General features: G+C 41.2%; 2 protein-coding genes and 1 long non-coding RNA gene across 4 annotated transcripts; 2 read left to right on the plus strand and 1 right to left on the minus strand.

Moving 5' to 3' along the window:
- Window positions 1-402: 402 nt before the first annotated feature.
- LOC132980723 (uncharacterized) lies at window positions 403-6,962 on the plus strand. Its single transcript, XR_009674200.1, has 4 exons — window positions 403-807; window positions 1,988-2,145; window positions 3,983-4,113; window positions 5,133-6,962. It is a non-coding gene; the product is annotated as an uncharacterized LOC132980723 (long non-coding RNA).
- Window positions 6,963-8,126: 1,164 nt separating this feature from the next.
- Window positions 8,127-10,825, plus strand: hdac12 (histone deacetylase 12). Its single transcript, XM_061047011.1, has 8 exons — window positions 8,127-8,425; window positions 8,513-8,656; window positions 9,261-9,420; window positions 9,512-9,708; window positions 9,826-9,976; window positions 10,255-10,371; window positions 10,455-10,597; window positions 10,690-10,825. The coding sequence occupies exons 1-8, from the start codon at window positions 8,303-8,305 to the stop codon at window positions 10,711-10,713; spliced, it is 1,059 nt and encodes a 352-aa protein (XP_060902994.1). The 5' UTR covers window positions 8,127-8,302; the 3' UTR covers window positions 10,714-10,825.
- A 1,448-nt stretch (window positions 10,826-12,273) lies between these two features.
- Window positions 12,274-17,620, minus strand: trmt9b (tRNA methyltransferase 9B). Of its 2 annotated transcripts, none has more exons than XM_061047012.1 (4): window positions 17,342-17,620; window positions 14,059-14,257; window positions 13,696-13,869; window positions 12,274-13,363 (listed from the first exon to the last, which is right to left on the minus strand). In XM_061047012.1, the coding sequence occupies exons 2-4, from the start codon at window positions 14,213-14,215 to the stop codon at window positions 12,429-12,431; spliced, it is 1,266 nt and encodes a 421-aa protein (XP_060902995.1). In that variant the 5' UTR covers window positions 14,216-14,257; window positions 17,342-17,620; the 3' UTR covers window positions 12,274-12,428. The 2 variants fall into 2 exon arrangements, with proteins under 2 accessions (XP_060902995.1, XP_060902996.1); XM_061047013.1 differs by lacking the exon at window positions 17,342-17,620 and adding an exon at window positions 16,313-16,663.
- Between the last annotated feature and the right edge of the window lie 1,206 nt (window positions 17,621-18,826).

Genomic DNA, 18,826 nt, shown 5'->3' on the forward strand with positions numbered 1-18,826 from the left:
ATGCAATATGGAAATCATTTGTTGTTGTTGTTTTTGGGGATATAAAAGAAAATCCATGCTTGACACAGCAGCAGAGTCAACAGGCCACTGTTTGACCCACGAGATAAGGTGTGCAAACCTGATCTTTTGTTCCTAGTGAGTAACATTCCTGATGTCCTTGTTGGGTATATCAGTGTTTACATTTCTCCAATTGTCTGAATTGCTACACGGAAAGGTTCCTGGAGGCATGAAAGGAGTCGGCTTCATTAACCTGACAGTAAACTGGTGTAACTCAATATGAATTCCTCTGATAGATGAATATTTTTAAATCTTTGTAAAAATTAGAAACTTTCTTAAAGTTATCATTTTCCTGGGTTGTATGACCATGGAGCAACAAGAAGACAAATGTGCTGTGGTCATGTTTACTCCGTCTGAGCAAGGTGCAGGTGCACAAATGATAGATAAAGAGTAGAAAAAAAATGAGAAAATGTAACATGAAAAGAAAAAAATGTGTTGTTCACTGTGTCAGCATTTACACTTTAATTTTCAAAAAGACTTGAGGATGAGTGACTTGACCATTTGGCTGCACTTCATGAAAGCAGCCTGTTCTGTCTGAGCTGTGGAGGTGAACAGTCCAAGGCCAGTGGGAGTGAGAACAGTTTGGCTTAAACACAGCTGGATGTTCCCACAAGCTAACCTGGGAGGACCTGCCTGAAAAATAACCATGTTTGTGTCCCTGCATGAAAAAACCCTGACTTCGCTTCCGTGGGGGGAACAGAAGGCAGATACGACACCTGGGACAGGATGGAGGAAGTTAAAGAGAGCAAGGTTTTTATATGTTCAAAAATATATATTCTCTCTCAGTGCTTTGGTCAAGTCTGACTTGTTGTTGCCTCCATGGTTTCTTACGTCTTGTTATCATTTTCGAGTTCAGTTTAGTAAAGATAGGCTTCTTTACACTTGTACTGGCTTAAACTTTAATCCTAAAAAATATATTTTCTTTTAAAATGCTGATGTGCTTTTGAGACATAGCTATTGTCTATTAGACTTATAGTGTTTCACACATGCAGTTAATGCGTGTACATTTCTGCATGAAGATGATCTATTTGAGCTGATGTGTGAACGCAGCAGTCAAAAGTCTGAAAAATTCCCCCGCAGGCAAACTTATATGACACAACCAATGAGCGACAGGTGTGATTGTCGTGTTTGTAATGCAGCAGCGTCATTATTTTTTCTGCTCACATCATTATTCTTGGCAGGAGGTCCAAAGCATTGATCTGGACTCTTCACGTGGAAACATGCAATGAAAACACCAAGTATGTCAATATTTAGAAAATGTATTTTTTTTTCATGGTCACTATCTTTAGTTTGTAGGCATGCAACATTAGCTAACAGGAAACTGACAAAAAGAAAACTACAGCTGAGGTTTTGCAGCTATTTAGTCAAACTTCTGCCTATCATTACATTTTGGTCAATTCTGTCATCGGGAATTAAAATAAGTCTGTTCTAGGCATAGAGAGAATATATACTGTATACCACACTTATTCACACAAATCCTGATAATGACTTAAAACTGATGGTGGCACCTGAAGGTTGTTTGATGAAAACTCGATTTGTTTGCATTTAATTGCCAGTTGTTTTTTTCATAATACATTTGTCATGGTGTCTTCTCTATAAGATGTATGTTAAATGTCTGTAAGGGGGGGGGGGGGGGGGGGGGGGGGTCCCGTCTAAGTCAAAGGGTGGTGTATTACAGCCTTATCGTAAAAACTTTGAAGCATGTTTATGTTTGTCATTTTGTGCAACAACATAAATACAACTGACCCGGCATGGCTCACAAATATAAAGCTCATTTACATTTTAGTGAGTCCTAGTGCCCTAAACATATCAGTGGTCTTTGAGCCTCTCTGTATTCTAGAGGCTGGAATGAAATCTCCTCAGTACCGATGCTATCATATGATGAGCTGTGTTGAATTAAATGAAATGGGAACATGGCTTCCTGCTGCAGATCACCGCTATGACAACTATGTCAAGACAAGACCGGGGGGACGTGGACAGACTGCCAAAGCACACTGCCAGAGATGGCACGCATACCAAGGTCAGGACACAAATCCTCAAGCGAAGGAAAGCCCGGTGCCAACCCCCTCCAGAAAGAAGCAATGTAAAGTAAGAGGATATTACTGTTTGTTTTTTTGGCTGATTTACAGAGTGATAAGAACGATAATTTCCCAGTCTGTTCACATTTCAATTGAGCTGGAAGAGAACAGGGGATTGAAACTGACAGAGTTCATGAACCATTCACTGAAGAATTGCAACACCTGAGGGTAAAGATTACTCTTTCAATGAATTAGAGATGTCAAACCAGACCAGGAGGAGACACTTTTTAACAGAACATTTTTAGTCTGTTGGACACATTTGATTCTTTTTTTTTTAATCTGCTCTGGTCTGTTTTCACGTTAGTCTTTGTATAATATGACAGTGAAACATGAAACATTTTGACTCAAAGTTGTGTAAGAAACATCGGCACACAAGAACTGTCAGCGAGTCCACACAGACATCTGAGCACTGTAAAAAAAAAGAGAGAAGAAGAAGAAGCTGCAAAATCACCTCAGAGCTGCAAATCAGCGACAGTAGTTAAGTGAACGGACTTTTACTGAACTTTTAGACATTTAGACATGATTACATTTCATTTATAATCAGTGATTAATATTAAGACAGGGGGTTTAATTTACAACAGCGGTCTAGAAAACGTCTATCAGTTGGAGTTATAGGAGAAGAAGAACATCCAATAATAACATTTAAAGTATCTCAGCAACACATTTGATCATTCCTTTTTTTGTAATGGTCCCCAACAAGAAAACGCTCTTCTATTATTTAAAGTAATAAGTTGAATGAAAAGGTACGAAGTAAAATACAAACAAACTGTGGATGATAGCTGCCAAATTTCTGGAGATCAGTACAATATAAACATTTAATCCCCGCATTTTAACCCCATTTCCTACTACATTTGGATGTCGTGTAAAATTTCAATAACAACAGAAAGTGATGATGTACAAAATTTTAAAACCCTGTATCAAATCAAAAATAGCCAAAAGAAGTTAAAAGTTGAAACTGAGATATTTGTTTTTTGAAAACTACATGCCCAACTTGGATTTAACGCTGACAACATGTTTCATAAAAGTTGGTACTGGGTCATATAAATGTACTGACGGAGAAACCTGTGATCATGGTGGGCACAGAGTCTTCGGCTTGTTGTTTTTACTGCACCGCACTGATGCAATATAAAAACAGAGCACATTTACGGGAGAGTCATTGTCTCACTAAAATACCGTTTCAATGTGAGTCATGAACCTGAAATGTTAATGAGATGCAGAGGTGCTCACAATAACACCTGATGTTTTCTATTCATCTTAAAACCATACATGCTGTACATGCAGCCACATGAGAATCTTTGACAGTGTATTTGGAGGAACGCACTCTGCTCTGTCATTTCTCTCGCTGTCTCTCCTCTGCCTCCTTATCAGCTGTATCAACGCGGCTGTCAAGACGGGGCAGACACAGTGAAGTGCCTGTGGTCTTCACATGGCACACTGAGATTAAAGTGAGGTGGGGGGGGGGGAGAATGGAGCCAGCTGCGTTGCTGAAACATGTGGCTGTATGGTTACAGGTTTGCCTGCTAGCAATGTTATGTTATTACTACGCAGAACAAGCATGAGTCTGTGAAGACGGCACAGACTGACTGGGTTAAATTACATCTGCAGTATGGAAAATGATGTTGATCTGTTCCTCCTGCTACACTGATAACTTTTCCATCATAGACGAATGATATCTGAAGAAAGTGTGCATGAACATGTGTTGGGAGAGTTTTTGATATGCTGCATGTGGCGCTCTTATGTAACATGAACCAAACCCAGCTGTTAAAAAGAGACAAGAACAATACCAAACGTAAACATCATTAGAAAACATTCCAGTAATACCACAGACTGACTCAATATCTCTGCAGCTTTTTCGACTCCCCTACAGATTCCCTGCATACCACAGACCCATGGGCAGATGTTATGCATTATCGCATCTCTCTGCAGTCTCTGTCCCGAACACTGATCCAATCCTCACAAGGTTGTTGTGGGTGCAAAGGTAATGGCCTTTATCTCCCCACTATGTAGAAAGATTGAGTGTTTTTTTTTCCATAAACAACAAACCTACGGAGGTGATCTCACAATTTAGTTGGATTTAAAGAGTCCCACATATTTTTCACCCCCGAGAGGCTGAACGACTCATCCGGACAAAAAAGAAATAAGAAAGAAGCATTTTAATCAATTCAATCCTCAACTTCTGAACTAAACAACGACTAGATATCCAAATATACACAGAAAAAAAAGGAAAGAATAAGCTTGTTTCAGATGAATACAATACCGAAAGGATGAGGTCAGCATGTGCTATTGTTTAAAGCTTTAAAAGAAAAAACGTGCACATATTTATCTGAAGCTTCCGAGGTTTCAACAAGCAAACCATGGATTTAAAATGACACTTTTTGTTTAAGTAATAAAAATCCAAACTGCAACTATAACTCTCCTAAGGAACTTTTCATTTCTATCAACAACAGAGAGGAATCTATTTGTCAAAAAAAGACCAATTTTCTTTCATTGTTTAACAGTCCCAACTCTATTTTCTTTAGGGGGATAAAATAAATGAAGTTATTGGTGAGAAATCAAATCAGCTGCTGAAATATTTGTGTCAATATTACCCATGGCGTTTTAAATCTTAAATATGCTTTATTTTAAACACAAATTAAGTGCATTACTTTGTCAAACGCCTTGAGAGCAATAAGCATTTATTCACAAGTCAAGGAAGACCTGGAGGCTTGCCAAAGCTTTTAGTAAGAGTGTATATTCCTGCTCCTCTCATGCTATCTGAGGGACCAGTTTGCTCAAATATGACCAATTTCTGACAACACACGAGGCAGGCTGCTCCTGCTGTTCACCAGACAGCTACACAATAATGTCAGTGCCATACCACGAGTGATACTACAGAGAAAAAAAGATGTTATTTCCAGTGATACTGAGCTGAGAAGTACACAATGTTTGAAATAACTGTGAATTATACTACTGCGCGGTGATTTCACAGCCTCTCTCCCTGCTTGTTTGTGATTATAGGAGGACTATAGGATGCATGAGGGATGAATCAGCTCGGCCTTTCATGTGACCGGGGGGATTGCCTCGCAGCAGGCTGTCACAGTCACACACACAAACACACACACACACACACACACACACACACACACACACACACACACACACACACACACACACACACACACACACACACACACACACACACACACACACACACACACACACACACACACACACACACACACAGAGAGCAGCTACAAATTAATTCGCTCCAACAACAACCCCTGTCCTCGCCTGCTGCAACACGCTCTGCCAGCACTCGCAATCAACCAGCGAATTCCTTCCGCTCGGAGCAGTGAGCAGGAGGTGAGGGGACGGAGGGTTTGTGGGCTCACTGTTGTGATTGTGATGTTGTGTAATTGACAGGTAGGTTTGAATCCAGAGTCTGATGCAAACATCAACGCCGCCCATTCCCCTTCTGGGGTTGGACAACGAGCATGTTTGCTTCGAGGAACGTGAAAAAACATGCCAAGATGACAGGGCCATTCAGAGATGACAGGGTTATTCTTTTGCTTAAACACACATTGCAGAAAATCATTGATACCATGCATGTGTGAACCAAAGACCATATGATCCAAGATGTTTCCATCCATTTGACTTATCTGGTTCACTTAGATGCTACATTAAAAAAAAACAAGGGAACAACTTGGTGACCCCTGGAATAAGCTGACTTTAATTCAAAATACTGAAACAAGACAAGTAGCTCTGCTTTAAGTCAGCATGACATTATTTTGCTCCATAAGCGAAGAAGAAAACCTGATCAAAGCTGAGCAGCTGTCAGCCTCTCCTTTGTCTTTGCAGGAATGAGGGGCAGAGCTGTGAGGCTTTACAAACAGCTGCCCTGCAGCCGGCTGCTGCTGCCTAGCAGACTGTCAGCTGTGCTTTCTCTTTCACTGTGCTAAGGGTGACATAAAATATGGATATATTTTTACTGCGGTGTCCTACAACCATTGTTTTCATTGACTTCTGAATGAAAAAAAAAATCTATTGCGAGAGTCTTTCATGCTCTGTGTTAATTTAACCTTTATCTGCTACACAAAGACAGCAATCATCAAGACAGGAATGTTTTCTAAAGACAGAGACTCCTCTTTCCTCCTTCCTTCCTCTCTCTCTTTATGAAATGCCTTCAACAAGGCTGAAGTCCATAATTGATTCTCTCTATTATGAGCAGACCTGTCCCCTGCACCTGGGGCCAACACGCTCCTCTGTAGTCTTATCAGCCCTCGAGTAAACCAGCCCCTAAAAGTGGGGGCTGCTTTAATCCGCATCTTGCAGACACACATACGCGCTCTCATGGGAGTACCCCACAGCCGACAGTACACCAGACAGCGCCTTGAGCTGCCTGGCAGCAATGTAAAACAGAGACAGATGGAGAGGCAAAACCTGACACAAAAGTAGCTAATCAAAGGCAAGTTAGGAACAGTGAGAAATCAAGCGAGGCATTTTAAACCTTCAGTTTATAAAAAGGAGCATTTTCCTATATGAAAAAAAAAAAACCCTATATGTGAAATTAAAAGTATTGAGAGCTTCCTGGATCATTTAAAATCACAAGTGCATCATTTGCAAGACATCACTTACCCTAACTGTAACACAAGGGAGTGAAGACAGACTTTGACATGATATCAGTGTGACTCCATGAACGAAGCTCTGCCACATAACCAGATTGGCAGCAGCACGCTCTCGCCTGACAGGAGGAGAGGTGACAGTGGAGACTGAAGAGGAGGACAGAGAGGAGGAGGAGGAGGAGGAGGAACATGGTCAGAATTCAAAGAATCACAGAGAAAACATACAGAGAAAAATAACCACTCGCGTTGTTTTTGGTAAATACACGAGAGAGGATGAAGAATTTGTCTTGGGTTAGAAGTTGAAAATTTCAAATCTGAGTGAAGGAAGCCTCTTGAATAATAATTGACCAAAGCGGGCTCCACCCATCCTGTCCCTGCTCTCAGGAATAATGCAGAAAATGTGTGCAGATTTTCATGGGATATGATCATTTTTGACAGGATATGAAATCCAATATGATAGGATATGAAATAATGTCAGCTGTTTGGATATGATAGGACAGATGGGGTGGATGGCTGAAAAGATTTTAACTCATCAAATCTTTATTTGAAAGATGTTTCCTCATAGGTCATATACTGTTAAAAGTATTACTCTTAACAGTACTTCGTTTTCTGGTTTAAAAGGAAGGTGGGCAATTTATTTTGGATAAACTTGAGTGTTCATTTTTTATTTATTTCTGCATCCCAATAAGTGAAATGCTCTGAAGTTGTCAGTGGCTGCTACAGCACATAAAAAGAGTCCATGGCTTACCTGCCTGAAAATATGTGCACAATAGTAGGCTAAAGAGGGACACAGGGATATATTTTAAATGGTCGGGGGGGGACTACGACACATAACCAAAAAAAAAACTTATTTAGCTACCATAAGACAGCAACAATGAGCATCCAGCTACTTATTAGCTTACATTAACTTCTGATAACGTTTAGGCCATGGCTGTATTATATCACACTGTATTATAAGTAGGCTATAGGCTAATGATATATATCAGGAAAATCAGTAGGCTACTAGCTGACTTCTAGCAAAACATGCATAGTTTCTATCTTTTTACCTCCTTGTAAGAAATGTTAGAAAATAATGTATTAAATGTAAATATGGCTTCCTTTTCTTTTCAGCTGTTTCAAGAAGAGATGAAACTTCTGAAAACAGATTATATGTTTATAATTTTGCAAACCTGGAATACAGCAGTAGGCTATAGGCTACGGCATTTCATTAAACCAGCATGTCAGAGTCCTTCTGACCGACCTGTTGGCCTACAAACAATTCGGTTTTTTTTATTTTATTTTTTAAATTAGGCACATATTTACTTATTTTTATTTCCGTAAGTTCCAGGCTCGCTTTTTGGTTAGGACTACAATGCTGTTGTATTCAGAAGATGGTGGTATTTAACCATGTCACAATTCAGAAGATCTAACTAAGTAATTGTCAAACAGTATGTTATTTCACTCCATGACAGCAGATGGCGGTGTTACAGTGTGCAAAAACAGCCACACTTCCGTCAACAAACAGGACACCTTCAGCAGCCTGCAGTTTCATAACATCATGACAGTGTCGTACAGGTGATTCATGTAATGCACACGTCAGTCAGAGAAATGACCTGCACGAAACAAATCTTTTCTAAAACAGTTCGCGTTCAAGTCGGCCGGCTGGTTGCTGCAGCTTTCACCTCCTGCAGAAGTTTCCACGCTGAAATAGTAAGACTACAAATAATCAAAATCACTAACACAACGCGCTGAATTTAAACTGACCTCATAGGGATTTTTTTTTCTTCACCTTTGCAGGTAAGACTTGAATCCAGCGGACTTCCCATAATTCATCACAGGAAGTATGTGTGTGACCTTCCTCCCAACCACAGGTTCCCCATGGGAAAGTTCCCCCGAGTTTTACAGTGTTTACTGAAAGATCAGGTCATTGCAGAGAATCAGGTGAGTTCAAATTAACAATATATCTTTGAGGATAACTTTTATTATTAAGCATCGAAATAAGAACATCTTGCCAGCTAATATAGTCAATGGAAAATGAATGTTACATTTTTCTCTGTTTAAATTGTAAGTTTTTCTGTTTTGGTAAGACATGTTGCTCTTTTCATTTTATTAGACCAGACAGTTTACCATTTACAAAACACTGTGAGGTTAATTGATAATGAGCACCACTGTTAGTTGCAGGAGGTAAAAGTAAAGATTATAGCAATGACTGATAGGATTTTAAGTCTACACTGCAACGAGTCCTGAACAGATCATACATATGGGTATACAGTCATCTGTGATTGTAATGTAATGTTAAATATATGCACCTTTGTTTTATGTCTGTTTTTCATACTGTTGCACAGTTTGCATGAGGTTGTTTTGTTTTGTTGCATGTTTGTTGTGTAAATGTCTTTTGGATGTGGTTTTCATATCACCCATTTACAGGTTTCCAGTACACCCACACTTGCTTTTCTATGTTCATCATGTGTTTGGTATTATTGTATTACTGAAAGCCTTTTTCCCAGACATTTCCTATTAAAGCACCTTTCCTTCTTCACAGTAGGTTTGGCTCCCTCAAATAGCCTCTCAAGAATTACTCAGCTGTGTGCACACGGAGGAATACTTGAACAGCTTCATAAATGGGAAAGTAAATGAGCAGGAACAGAGGAGGACAGGTTTCCCCTGGAGTGAAGGCATCGTGAGCCGCTGTCGATATGAAACAGGTGAGAAGAACGTCCCGAGTCACTTGATGATTTCACAGCTGACAGAGCGGCGAAGAGATCACACTGACTCCGCCTCCTCTCTTGGTGACAGGTGGGACTGTTCTTGCCGCTCAAGTGGCTCTGCAGAGGGGATTGGCCTGCAGCACTGCAGGAGGAACCCATCATGCTTTTCCAAGCTTTGGCTCGGGTTTCTGTCTCCTTAATGATTTAGCAGTCGCAGCCAAACACCTGATGGGAACCTCCTCGTCCAAAAGGAAGGTTCTAATTGTTGATCTAGATGTGCATCAGGTAGCTTTAGCTTTTATATCTCGCTATTAATGCTGTGAAATTGTTTCAACACTTCCAATGAACAACATTTTCTGTGTTCTTTTCAAATGTAAAGCTTCCGTCTTCTACATCCAACAGGGTGACGGCACGGCTTTCATTTTTAAAGAGGAGCCGCGTGTGTTTACGTTCTCAGTGCACTGTGGGAAAAACTTCCCCCTGCGCAAACAACAGAGTGACCTCGATGTTAGCTTGGAGGATGGGCTTGAAGACAAGGAGTACCTCTCCACAGGCAAGCTGTCATCTCCTATAATAACATGTGTTTAATTATAAGATTCAAATTATGATGCAGGGAAATCATCTAATCATAATTTCAGCACTGAAATCTTTAAATTTGTTTGTGTTTTCTTGTTGCTGATCTCTAAATAAGTTAAAATGAATGAACCAAAAATAAAAAAACTTACTAAAGAACTCTGAATTAGTACAAATATATAGTCAGCTTACAAGAATATCTTTAAATGAAGCATGTCTTTGGTGAACCTTTAATCATATCTGATGATGTTCTCACAGTTGAAACTCACCTCCCCTGCTTGCTGGAGACTTTTCGTCCAGACCTGGTCCTGTATGATGCCGGTGTCGACCCTCATTGTGAAGATGAACTCGGGAGGCTGCGTCTGACTGACCACGGTGAGTGAAATCCTCGAACACTCCAGTATTGGCACCAACACGTCATATCTGCTCTCGTCTTACTGACTGTGAGCGTCTCGTAGGGCTGTATCAGAGAGATCTGTACGTGTTGAAGACTGTGGTGAGTCGAGGTGTTCCTGTGGCTGCCGTCATCGGAGGTGGTTACTCGAGAGACATCGACATACTGGCGGCGAGACATTCCATCGTCCACAGAGCGGCAACACAGGTACTGAACGATTGACTGTCAGATGAGCTTTTTCCAACACACTGTATGACTGAATATGCTTGGATAATGTTTTAATGTTCTCCTTTCTGCAGGTTTGGAGGGAGTGTCTAACATGAACCCTTTATGCATTAAACCAAGTAGAGTGACTGATATTTGATCTTCAGGAGCAGATGTCATATTTTAGAATATTTTAGAACGATAATGACCTGGTTAATGCTAAAAAAAAAAACAATACTTGAACTTTATATGTATGTCTATTTATGAGCTGTACACTAAACATGTTCACTTTGGTAATCTTCAATAAAATGCAAATGTATTACGAGGAATAAATGGATCATTTGTTATTACTCGATAGCAGATGGGTTGCTTTTCAACAAATGCATGCTACGTCTTTGGCTCTCCACATTTTTTTCCTGCTTGCAACCAGCGTCTGCTCAAATGGATGAGTCAGTTCTACTCAGACTACAAAACGAAACCAGAACTATTCCACATAGAAAAATACTGTCATGCACTTTCACACTCATTCAACAGATCCCTTAAAAATGTAGCCTCTGATCTGCTCAGAGTTTTATTTAATTATATTTTTGCTCACTGAAAAGTAAATGTGTTTTACCTCAGAGATACTGCAGCAGCACTAAAGTGTTAACATTATTAAATACTGGACTGGCTCTTACATTGTTACAAATCCATTTGATATGCATCATTCTTGACAATAAAAACAACAAAACAACTACTATAAAAAAATATTTATTAAGAAAAATAAAGTAAAGTAAAATTGACCTAAGGTCACATAAAACATGAAGGTACCGGTGTCACAGAAGAAACATTTACTGTACAGATAAGTATATGCAGCGTCCTTGGCATGACGGGTACAGAATATCAGTTTCACACATCTGATGTCATTTATAGACATCAAGCAGCGACATACTGTATGATACAGTGCAACGTTTATTCACAGTACATGAGGCAGTTGATTGGCTGAAACATACCAGCAGTGACGTTCAGCTTGTTGCTTGAACACAAGACAGTACACAGCTTTTACAAAGAACAAAAAAAAAACACACAGACACACTTGCAGCATGTTCCTCAACAAATGTTTTGGGAGATATTCTGCCCAAGCTTTTCTGATGATAGTGTTACACAAGAGAAGTTTACACAAAGTCCACCAATAAAACAAGCTCATCAAAGTTAAGCTCCTCGTAGTTTGAATGAAGGAACGTGCGTTTGTGAAGAACAAAGTAAAAACTTTTCCGCTGTAATAAAACAAGAGCAGATGGAAGAGTATACTGTAGTGTCATAAATCACTCTTAAACCAATATTCAAGAGACAAACAGTGCATTTCTTAACATTCCCTTGCTCTTTTAAAAGAGATAAAGTTATTAGCAGCATGGGTGCTTGCGCTGGTTTAAAAAAACAAAACAAGTTATTGACATTAAAACAGAACACACACTGTATACTGCTTGTGTTGAAATGAAATAAATACTTTAAAATGTGGTGTATTATACAGCGGTAGCCATTGTTGAGCACACCCATCCTCCACTGTGCTTCCTCCACTGCTGCTGCAAAACTTTTAGTGACACCATGTGAAACATTATCATTTCTGCCAAAACGGATACGTCTTTCACACAAGTGGCTGCAGCACCTAAAAGGAGAATAAAACTTTGAATTTCCAAAGAGTGAAGTAGAGAGTTGCAGCAGTGGAGTGGTTTGGTTGAGGGGTTGTTTTAACACTTGCTATGTGTGTATATTTCTATACTTGTTACTTTCGGAGTGTAAAAGTCGTAAAATGTGTCGGCAGAGTCAAAGCAAAATGAAACCAAACAAGTTGAAATCATATCTTCCATAACTGCACTTTCTCTGCCACCACACACCAGTTGGCGTGGTCAAAGTAAGTGTGTTTGACATGAAGCTCTCCCACATGGTTCTCTATCAGCTCTGCCAGTTCTCCCTCCCTGAAGACATGATAGTACCTCAGGCAGGAGCCCTGCACCTGCTCCACGCTCCCCTCGAGGCTCCGTGTACTTTCCGACTGCTCATTTCCTTGCGGCACTCCTTCACTTTCCTCTTCACACTGCTTCAGGTGCTCCTTCTGGAAAGACACCAGATCTGGCAGGGCCAGAGAGCCACACTCCTTGGCTAAGGATACAGACACACTCTGGTTTCCCGCGCAGTTGTTGTTAGTGTTGCGTTCAGGATCATTGTGTCCCTTGTGCAAATCTGTGACCGAGTCAAAAACGTCCTCCTCTGATCCGATCACAGAAGGCGGGGAGAAGAAGTTTGAAACCTGTTTGATGAGGCCTCGCCCTCTCCCCCGCTGGCGGGCCTTGTTCCCCTCGTTCTCCCCCACGGGTGACGATAAAGTGCTCATGTCTCTGGAGGACGAGCGAGAGATGGCTAAGCTTCCAAAGTCAAAGACAGAATCCAGAGACCTGGAGAAGAACCACAGTCTCTGGGTGCTCTGCTGAGGCGCGGTGCAGCTCAGGTCTTCTTCGTCTGCCACCGATGATGTGCTTCTAACCTTCCTGTGCTTGTCGCTGTTGTCTATGGCTTCACTCACACTCTGAGCCGTGGCCCTCCGCCTGGGTTTGACTGGGGGTGACTGAGGGTTCGGGTTCCAGGGAACGAAGATGTCCTGTTTCTCAAATTTACGGCGTTTCTGCTCCATGGCCCACACGTAGATCATGATGCGTCCACCCACTCGCAGGGTGCGAGCCATCTCCTTTATTGCTCTAATACGACGTTCTTTGGTGGACAAATGGTGGATGACTGTAAATAAAATTCCATTTGTCAGGATTAAGAAGGCACTTATTAAATTATGATGTGTCACACTTAGCGCCGACAGAGAACAAGGCACATCATGTACACTGGCAGGCACACAGCATAAATTAATAGCGTGGGCGTCTGCTTTTGTCCTAATTACTCCCCGCTGTTCGAGGCAAAACATTATTATTTTTTTTCACACTGTTGGCCAGGCAACGCTGACGCATCGTAAACTGATGTTTATCATTATTATTACGAGTTCTTTGTTTTGTGGCAAACAGCTGCAAACGCTCACCTTCAGGGACATTTCCCTTTACATGTGTGTGTTCAAACATTACCTGCAATCGAGAGCACAGCGTCAAAGCAGCCGTCTCTGTAAGGCAAATGCAAGCTGTCACACATCTGGACCTCGTGTCCTTGGCTCCAGGCATAGTCCACCAGGGGGCGACAAACATCGCACCCCAGCTTGAACACCTCCTGGTTGATGTGGAGATACTTGCCATTCCCACAACCTGCCAAGGTCAAGACAGTCAGCTAAGGTTAGTGATAATGGATGTTCAGAGCTGGGATAAGATATCAAACTCCTTAAAGGGAAACAAATTCATCAATTATCTGTAAATAGAAAGGAGCACTAATGATGTATTGATGATGAAGTGTCATGGGATTACCATGATTACATCACCCCTGTAGGTGAAACCCACCAATGTCAGCGACGATGCTCCCCGGCTGCAGGTCCAGCAGGAACTGTCGCACCTTGGGCCAGGCTTTGTAGCGGCTGTCGTTGAAATATGGTGCAATCTTGTCATAGACGCTGTGCACATGGTCTCTCTCCAGCTGGCTGGCAGCCTCCTCCATCATGTCTCACCAGACTGCCGCATGCACGACCTCACAGTTTCATGTCTGCGGGGACACACAAATCTCACTGCTTAATACCAAATGATAAATCCATGAAATAGTCAGTTAATTTCATTAGGAAATAAAAAAAAAAAAAAAAAAGTGAAGAGGCTTCCCCTGAAGAGGACGGCACACAGTGATGTCCCTCTCTACATGTTTGTTAAGAGTCCAGCAGGGTCAGCTGGAAGCCTTAATCAGCAGACACACTCAAACATCTGTCAGTCGGCGGTGTTCATTTGAAGGCGAACCCTCTGCTTTGTAATCAGCCAGCCTTTTATATCCACCCCGCAGCCCTCCAGGAGGACACAGACGATGTTAGGCACCGTGAATACGAGCCATCAGGTTTGATTTGTCATCGGTCGTCTGTCACCGTGAGACGACCAGAGCAGGGAACGTAAATTAACTGGCGAGGTGCCAGTCTATGTTTTGAAGAGTATTCAGCAAACTGTTTTGTTTTTCAGTTACACAGTGGGAGATAAACACGTACATCATTTTGGTCTGTAATGGAAGATTACGGCCCTCTCTAGATATCTCTTTCACCTAAGATGACCCTTATTGACTGAGGACGACCTAAGGCTAATTAGGGCCAATTTGTACACATGGGGATAGATTTTCTAGCCTGATCCCATTACACTGTGTCACCTGACGGCATGGCAGAACTGAATATCACGTCACCGTATTACAGCTTCAGTTGTGGTGGTTTCTTTAATCATCAAACAAGAAATGTGTTTATGTTGCTTTGATATATAACTCCGGCTACTTTAGTAGTCCTTGAAGGTTTATTAAAATGATGATTCATGAGAAAGCATCCATCAGGGCAACATTCAGATATCTTCTGGTTATTTATGAAATCGTTTCTGGAGTTTAAATCTGGAGCTTTTGCTTTTCTCCACGCCGATTCAAAGTAGGTGACACTGCTCACTAAAAGTCTCATGAAAGGAGATTATCACATAAATGAGGGTTTTCATTTTTAATGTGTTATACCACTGAAGAACAGATTGCAAACTTGGGGATTATGTAATGGTGATATCCTTGTTATGTCTGTCACAGCTCCCACTGCAGTCATCTCTGTTTATTAGGATGCGGCCCACAGCTCCTGCAGTGCTGCTGCTGCTGCTGTGGCTCCCAGAAGCACAACATGTGCAAAGCTCTTATCCAAAACGTGTCCTAGAAGAAGATTATCTTGATATGCAGAGTTCTTGTGTGGTTGCCTTTAATGGCATGTAATCATGTGGTTTAGTTAACTTTATGCAAAGTAAACCCAAACCACAGGATTCTCATCACATGCTGACCACTGGGAGAGTTTTAAGAGGTGAGGAGTGAGTCTCATCAAAAACAGCACGTCTGCACGTCAAACTGTGATATCACAAGCAATAAAACATTAAGTTTGCAGTTCAATCACTGACATTGATGTGAGCAGGACTTTAACACACTTCTATTTTATCCAGTCTTTAGCAAATTAACGATCATTTTCTGCACCACGATGCCGAGATTCTCTGCTCTTAAAAATCACGCGTGATGGAGGACCGTCGTCAGTGCCACTCCCACCAGCAGGCATCATAAATCACTGCCATCATGCAGCTGTCATATTTTGCAAAAATCAGTTCGCACTTTAAACATGAAACAACTTTGACAAGTGCACTAGAGTAAATTCAACCTTTTATATAATTCAATCCACTTCATCCTCCATCCCCAGAGTGTAACTCTGATTATACCTTTACTAGAGATCACACCTTCACTTAGAGTGTGCTTCCTCTTCCCCACCTGCGCTTGAAGAGCCAGTAAACATCTGTATTTACCTGTTTGAAGTACATCTGGCTGTCATGAAATATGAACTTCACAATTTCGATCTGAAACGGAGCGATGCAACCTAATGAACCCTGTAACGCCCCATGTGCACTTTGCCGATGAGTGAACCAGATGGAGGGCTATCAGACATTTCCCCTCCACCTCTTTAAAAAGAACAGCACACTTACATGTCCTCGTGTAAATATTGTCAAGCGCTCACTGCGTCCTACACTGTAAACAAAGACTAGAACGGGGAACAGTTATCCCCCTCACCGTGCATCACCCGGCTCGTCTGTGTACTCTTCCTCCTCTGCTGGTACATGTAGCGTGTGCTGTGCAGCATCCCTTCCTCCTTCGCTCAGACCTATTTCTGGACCACCATCAACTGCATCATCCCAGCCAAGTGGAAAGAAAACATCCCTTATGTAACGTGTCGGTAAGCCGGCCTCCTTCAGTATTGTCTGTGCTCACTTTGGCCTGAGTCTCTCCTCGCTCACTAAACTGTGGCGGTCCTGGGCTGACATTATGTAAGTGGCAGCTGGGGAGGCTCAGAGCACCTGCCTCTGACTGACAATGGGAAGTTAAATTTAATAAGCCAGCAGAGGCGAGGTCTGCACACTGATTTGACCGAGGTATAGGACAAATAACAGCATCCATCACTTGCAGACTCAGGTTTTCAAACTAGGGTTCCCTGGTAAATGTTGTCTCTAAAACTATGACAACACAGCCTACATGTTGCCCTTTAAAGATGTAAAATTCTGCAAACATCTTACCATTAAATGCCCTAAGGTTAGACTCCAGCTTTGATGAGATTAGTGGTGTTTTTTATGAGTCTTGTACCAGCTGCCACTAACCGCTGCATGGAACCAAGGAACCACAGAGAACAGGTTAAGCCTACAAGTGTGCCAGCAGCTAGAGTCAACATTTAGCCATACATGTGGTGAGGTCTATTAAACTTAGACACCCCATACTACACAACGCCCATTGTCCTCACTATGCGAGGTCAATCCTACATAATTGTTCATAATTAATTATATATGCAAAGTAAACGTCGGCTATTCATAGGTCATCGATGTGTTTTGTCTTTTTGGAGAACAGCATACTCAACACATAGCCGACTCTCTCTATGACCTTGCAAAGTTTCCTATATCAACGACTTTAAAATCCAGATACAAATCAAAACACAGATAGAATTGCAGCCCGCACACACAGCTGAGTATTCTGTAATTGCAGTGACTTTATATTTATTTCAGTGTTCTCCCTTCATCTTCATGAGCAGCCCAAAATTGCAAAGCCACTTACCGGACGCGACTACGACGTGTAATCCGCCGAACAATTTATCCGCCTCTCTCCTTCACTCAGGTCGCCGGAGGTAAAACTTCCCTCTCCACACATTGAGATTGATCTCTACATGATCGATCCGCCGTAGTGATCGGATGCACGCGCTCGACACGGCGGCACCGAGCACAAGATCAAAGGCATCGCGAGGGCGGATAACGTGAAACCGACAGAAACACCTGCCGTGTGTGTGTGTGTGTGTGTGTGTGTGTGTGTGTGTGTGTGACGGCCACCAGCGTACTGGCCGCCGGGACGGCAACAAATTCATAGCATGTTGAGGTCCACAGCTGTCAAAGTAAATAGGAATTACAGCACGGCTTCCGGTGAAGTGTTTCAAAATTAAAGCCAAATAGCTTGAACCTCCGATTGAAAGCAGTCATGTAGCCTATTGAATAATAATAATAATAATAATAATAATAATAATAATAATAATAATAATAAATAATAATTTATAATAATTATTAAATAATAATAAGACGCATTCGTAGGTTGAAATTTGGTTATTAGTCTCACAATTGTAGTTTTGAAATGTTTATTTCATCTTTAAATTGATTAGAATAATTGCAGTCAGAATATTGTTTAATGCATTACCATCAGCCAGTTTGTCTTGTCTGCTGTATCATCTTTAACATTTAGCCTTCAGTGTTGACGTTTACCCATTAAAATGCATGTGTTTTAGTGTAGCCTATCATACACTGGTACCATGTGAATTATTATCATATTATTGTGAAGAAAAAAATCCACGATTACATACCATATAACTGTTTTATTCTTTTTTTTCTGTCTTTTTTGTTGTTGTTGTTGTTGGTTGATTAAGAGTTTTTCTTTGTCTCTGGACAAATTGATCCACACGAATAGCAGTTCTATGTCAGCTTATCTCAAAAGTTGAGGTCAGGTAGCCTAATCCCAACATTTAGGTCATTGGCCTATTTATAATAGTCGTGCTTTTAGGGTCACAACCAAGGTAGTTATTATTATATTTTATTATTAGAGCTATTTATTAGATAGGTTGGTTAAATATTGCCCATCGACATATATTTATGTTTTTACGGTGGTTGACATAGAACCGCTGTGATTTTCTTCAGTCGAAAATAACACATAAAGCTTTTATTTTGAAGAAAATGTGACTTAGTTTCTCATCTTATTATGGTGAGCTTGACTCCTCGATTGGGTCGATGGTGTGTAAAAAGATGACACGCTGTGCGGTGCCAGAACAAGGCTGTCATTGGCTGCCAGCCTCACGTGACAACCACAGTAAACAACGTGAAGAGTCCCTACAGTCCCCCTGAAAATGAGTTTTACAGAGAACATTTGGCATATGGGCAATAGGCTATTTATCCCTTAGGTTATAAATCAAAATTATTGAAATAATAATCCATTTGTTTGGTTTCACCATAGCCCAAATTTATGATGGCTAAATGCTTGTTTACTCTATTAAATATCTGTCTG

This window comes from Labrus mixtus, chromosome 9 (assembly GCF_963584025.1).
Source record: "Labrus mixtus chromosome 9, fLabMix1.1, whole genome shotgun sequence".
Lineage (NCBI taxonomy): Eukaryota > Metazoa > Chordata > Actinopteri > Labriformes > Labridae > Labrus > Labrus mixtus.